Source organism: Colossoma macropomum, unplaced genomic scaffold, assembly GCF_904425465.1.
Source record: "Colossoma macropomum unplaced genomic scaffold, Colossoma_macropomum, whole genome shotgun sequence".
Lineage (NCBI taxonomy): Eukaryota > Metazoa > Chordata > Actinopteri > Characiformes > Serrasalmidae > Colossoma > Colossoma macropomum.
In genome coordinates, this window is record NW_023494805.1 from 42,394,434 (window position 1) to 42,400,074 (window position 5,641).

General features: G+C 43.7%; 1 protein-coding gene across 1 annotated transcript; it reads right to left on the reverse strand.

Annotated features, from left to right (window-relative positions):
* Positions 1–728: 728 nt before the first annotated feature.
* Positions 729–4,275, reverse strand: en2a (engrailed homeobox 2a). Its single transcript, XM_036597057.1, has 2 exons — positions 3,726–4,275; positions 729–1,373 (listed from the first exon to the last, which is right to left on the reverse strand). The coding sequence occupies exons 1-2, from the start codon at positions 4,201–4,203 to the stop codon at positions 1,024–1,026; spliced, it is 828 nt and encodes a 275-aa protein (XP_036452950.1). The 5' UTR covers positions 4,204–4,275; the 3' UTR covers positions 729–1,023.
* Positions 4,276–5,641: the final 1,366 nt, after the last annotated feature.

The window sequence follows — 5,641 nt, forward strand, 5'->3', positions numbered from 1 at the left end:
GTATCGCGCTAACATCATTGTCAGTGTGCTACACGTTTATAGGCAGCATTACATTGATTAAAACATACTTTGCTACAGAAAACAAACCAAAAAATAAAAGGAAAAAATTATAATATTGCTCTTTTTCATAAAAACTTAATTTCAGATTTTTTCTCTGTTGGGATGGACCCAGCTCGTTGGTTATTTCACGTTGGTTAGGACAGTGTTTCTACACATGGGTGCTAAATTAAATTATTAACAAAAAATAAAAATTAATAATAATAAATTTTTCCTACGCAGTAGGCTACACCTCGTTCTCGCGATTGGAATAGGCTATGGTGGCATGATTTCATTTTAGTTTCATTGTTTTTGTCCTTCTTTTCCATGTTTTAAAATTTCTCAAACTCCTCATTGAAAGTAGCCAGGCAAAAAAATAAAATAATAATAATAATACAAATTTTACAAATTTCTTTAGGAAAAAATCCTAAATCCAGTTTTACTCATGAAAATTTGCGTCTATTTTATGTGTTTCTTTATTTTTGTACCAAACCATCCAACCAATTTTTTTAAATTTAAAAATAAAATGAGAAAAAAAAAAAAACGAACGTGAAAAAAATCATAAAATGCCTCCTTAGCAGGTTATTAATATTCACAGTTGCCTGGGTGCAGCAGAAAATATTCTTTGGATTTAAGCAGATTTTTTTCTTTTTTTTCTTTTTTCTGTTTTTTCTATTGTTTGTTTGTTTTTTTTTCTTTTCTCCCACGTGCTTTTGTGTGATAGCCGAATGTAACACTGACAGATGGAGAATGCAATGGGTTTCTCTCCTGTCCCCTCACGCGCGAAAGCTGATCAACAAGCTGATCAACAAGCTGATCGTAATCGTTATCAGATTCTTATTTTTTTGACAATTTTTTTTTTCTATTTTAGCTTCAGTAATGCTGGTATGTTTATGCTTGTCCACTGGCCCTTGGTGAATTATTGCATTGGGAATATAAGGAGGACCATCATCGTCATCATCATCATCATCATCATCTCTCTCTCTCTCAGTCGCTGTCCGACTTGTCCCCCTTGGTGGTGGTGGTGGTGGTGGTGGTGGTGGTCGTGTTCGTGGTGGAGTGGTTGTAGAGTCCCTGGGCCATCAGGTGCAAGGCCAGCGTGTTCTTGGTCCCTGTAGCCTTCTTGATCTTGGCTCTCTTGTTCTGGAACCAGATCTTGATCTGGGACTCGTTGAGGCCGAGCTCCTGCGCGAGGCTCTGTCGCCTCTGCTCGGTCAGGTAGCGGTTGGTCTGGAACTCGGCCTTCAGTCTCTGCAGCTGCTCGGCGGTGAAGGCCGTGCGCGGGCGCTTGTCCTCCTTACTGGCGCTCTTCTTCTTTGGTTTGCGGGACCTGGGACCTGAAACGAGAGGGCGCGTGAAAGATCTGGACCACACCTTGCTGTGCTCGTGGACTGTAACGCGTTGTGCCAATGGTTCCACTAGAAAGCTTCTATAGGGAACCTTAAGTGGTCCTACACACTTTAAAAATAAGGTTCTTCAGGGGTTCTTTGGTAAATAGAACGCTGAACACTAAAAGGACAATTTGCATGCTTTGCATGGTGAAATGGTTCTATGTGGCACCAAAAAGGTTTGACATCAAAGCAACAGAAGAACGCTTTTTGGTGTTATATGTATATTTTCCATCAACCTGAAGAACTATTTCACCATGCACAGAACCAGTTAAGCACGAAATGGTTCTACATAGAAATCATGGTTCTATATATAACTGTTCACTTTACTAAAGAACCTTCAATGTTGGTTTTTGCACCAAAAATATATATTTTTTAAAAAACGTTCTATATGGAACCCTCTACAACACATTCTCCATCGACCTGAAGAACAATTTCTCCATGCTAAGAACCATTTAAGCATGCAAATGTTTCTACATAGAACTGTTCCCTTTACTAAAGAACACTTGGTGTGATTTTTTGCACCAAAATAGTTACAAACTCACATCGTAACAATAGCAGAACCCTTTTGGTGCAATACAGAACCATTTTCAAAACTGTTCTAGATAGAACGTATTAATTCGAAAAAAAAACATTTCACCATGCAAAGAACCATTTAAGCACGCAAGTGGTTGTTTGGGTTTTCATAGTTCTATATAGAACCATTGTCTTTACTAAGGAACCCTTGAAGAACCATCTTTTTAAGGTTGTTTTCTACTTTGGCGTTGATATCGTAATAAACGTAATGCGATGGAACCAAACCGCAAATGTTTTGTTGGCGCCGTCACGTAAATAATGTGTCCTTATTATATTGGAAAAGTGGCAATACGATATTTTGCTTATATCGTGCAGCCCTGATATACGTGCAGGATGGAGAGCAGTAGTAAACATAGTCTGTTAATGGAAATTGTTGGTAAACACAGTAATCACTATATTTATTTGTTTATTTATTTATTATTTTTGCGTCACGGGGGGTGTGAAGCACGGAGGGCTGCATGAATAGGTAATGCGGGGAAGGGAGGGGTGGAGGGATGGAGGGTGGGGGGCTGAGAAGCAGAATATGGAAGAGGGCGAGCTCCAGTTTGGAAAATAAAAGCAATTGTCCACATTCTGGACTGGATAAGGGACTGATCGAAGCACGAGCACCGCCATTGATTTCACCATAAAGAACCTAAATGTACCGCGCGACAACGTGCCAGCTTGGAACGCAATCACGACACTGTAAACACATTTTCCAAACGCGATTCATAAACCGCAGCCTGTTCTAGTAGCATGTATAGTCGCTATTCATGATGTTATGATTGGCGCAATTCTGCGCTGCTCAAAGCTAACCATCCACCACTTCTTAAACGGAGGTAGCCCTTCAGCCCAACCCAGGCGTCCCTCTAGCCACATTTCACCCGGGATAAACCCAAAACAGACGACCGTAGAGAAGGTGGAGCGCAAAAATATCCCCAAAACTATAAACCAAAATAAATAACTTTTTTGTGAGAGGGTCGGGAGGGGATGTTTCCCCTCCTCTTTTACAACCTCCGGATGACGTTTTCACGGCATCCCTGCTCAGCCCATACGTGCCATTTTTGTTTTCGTACGAAATATTACTTTAAATTTTGACCGTCACGAACGCGCACGCACGCAAGTGCACGGTGTGCTTTAACCCGTTCAGCAGCGTCACTTCAAGAAAACCTCACATTGGTAGGCCCTGCTGCACTGTAACACTAAATAATATACATAAAAATCTACAACAGAAAACCGAAGAGAAAAATCGCTAATTAAATATTCTGAAGAAAATTTCGCGGTTGTTTTTCTCTTGCGCAATTTACAGCCTTGACCACGTTTCAAGTTCTCCTTGGTGTAAAGTATAAAATATGAATGTTATTTATTATTATTATCAAGCGTGCTGTCCTGCCACAAGCTCACGAGGGCATGGTAGCGATCGTAGATGTTTGCGACGATCTTAAAAATCTAAAACCCCAAATCAATTTCTTTTTCTCATGCACCTAATTTTACCAACTTTCTTTTTTTGATGATTTTATCTTGTGAGATCGATGCAGACAGCCTCGTTTCCTTTCTGCAGTTCTAGAATAGCCGCAAAAGGCCTTAAATATTAGTGCATTTTCCGGTTCTAAATATTCTGCGCCTATAAAATGCGGTTTGTTCGCCTGATTTTCTAGGCTGTGCAGTAGTGAGGCACGAGGAGGTCTCGGTTCAGGCGAAGTTGGGGGTGATTTAGGGATAAACAGACGAACGGAGAGCGCGTACCTGATGAGGGTCTGTCCGAGTAGCGCGTGCAGTAGACCCAGGCTGGCCACAGCATGGGCTGGCTGTTGGGCAGGTTGGCGCTGGACTGAGAGGTGTCCGACTCCGAGCTGCTCAGGCACTGCTCCTTGTTGCCCCCCTTGGCTTTTAATGGCTCTTCTATCTCTGCTTTCTTCGCTCCGTCCTCCGAGTGTGGGCTGGAGGTGCCCTCCGTTGGCCCGCCGCTGCCCAGGCGACCCGGTCCGGGCGTCGCGGGGCTCCTCCCGCCGCCGTCCTCCGGCCCTGCGGGGCCACCGCTCTCAGCCTGCTGGCTGCTCACCTCCTTCCTCTTGCCGAAATCGGGGCGGAGGATGTTGTCTATGAAGAAGTTGGTGATGCGGTGAGGGAGCGGCTGCGGGTTGCCCGGAGCCGGACGGATGGAGCGGTCGGTGGCCCGGTTGGGCTCATCATCTCTAGGCGCGCTCTGCTCGCCCTCATCCATGCTGAGACGCTCTCTCCACGCTGCCCTCCTTTAACCCTTCACCGCTCTCTCCCGCTGCTCCTCCGGCCACTTTGCTTCACTTTCAGCGCAATATTTTATTGGAGGGGAAAATTTTGTTGGCGTTGTTTGGTTTTGTTTTTTTTGTTTTTTTTTACCAGCAGTTTTCTGGGACAGAAAGCAGCCCGCACGCGTCCTGATCACAAAGCAAAAACATAGTTTATCCTCAGATTGTTTAAAAAAAAAAAGCCCTGGACTTCTGGGAGAAGCGCAAAAAGAGCGCAGCAAAAAAGGCGCAAAAAATTAAAAAATTGTTGTTGTTTTTTTTTGGTACAATCCGGGTAAGGCGAAAAAGGGGAAAAAAGGCAGCGCGCTTCAGTGCCCCACTACACTGAGGAGGAAGAGGAGGGGGATCCAAACTGCTCCTCAAATACTTTCACTCCCCATTTATTTATTTATTTTGGGGGCTTTTTTTCTCCGCTCTTTTCCTTTTTTTCCCCTCCCCAATACGAGGCCCCGCCCAGCACCTGTGACGTTTCACTCCAGTATCCATAGACACGTGCCTTCGGCCAATAGACCGCGAGGGAACCCGTGATGTCACCCTGATTCGAGAGTAGTCGTGTGCTCTCTTAAAGGAGCAGCTCCGCGCCTTCCTGCGAATTCGCCTGTTTTTTTTAAATGCCTGTTTTTCAATTTTCTGAACAATTTCATCCGCAATTTGTAGTTTTTTTACGTTTTAGGTGTTTCTCTTAGTAAAATATTAGTCTCAAAAGATTGCTGAGGTTCAGATTTCAACACTGAAGCTCGTGCATGTGCTTCATTAGACTACTAAAGGTGATTTAAGGTGACCGCATGTTTGCGCGTAAAACCGCAATTTTGTCGTTTGAAAAAAGTTCAGAATTTCATAAACGTGACTTGGGGCGATGACGTGTTTTAGGTTTTAAAGAGGTGGCTGGTTTTGGAGGAGTGATGGTGGGGGGTATTGGTGGCGGTGGGGGGGATGTTGGCAAAACTGGGCGGAGGCTGCACGAGCCCAGCCTTACCAAGAACAATCTCTCAGTTTTGGAGTATCACCGCTGTTTTGGCGAAAATTTGAAATAAAATAAGAATTTGGAAAAAGTCAAAATGTCAAAAATGTCTCCATGGATGTTTTGGTTTGTAGATCTTTTTTGACATGAAAAATAGATAAATAAGTAAAGTGGGTGAGTAGGTCGTACACACATGACTGCTCAGGGTATTATTTTTTATTTTTGGAAAAATTGACAATTTAGGCCATGTCTCTTGGTTCAGATATGTATAGGGCAATACCCCCCGCCACACCGCCACCACCACCACTGCGCGCTCCTTCCTCTCCCTCACCTTTGCCCTCCTAAAGAAAGCAGCAGTCTCGAGTGCTTTGGGTGATCTTGACCATGACGCTGCTGCCCAATGTCCAAAACTT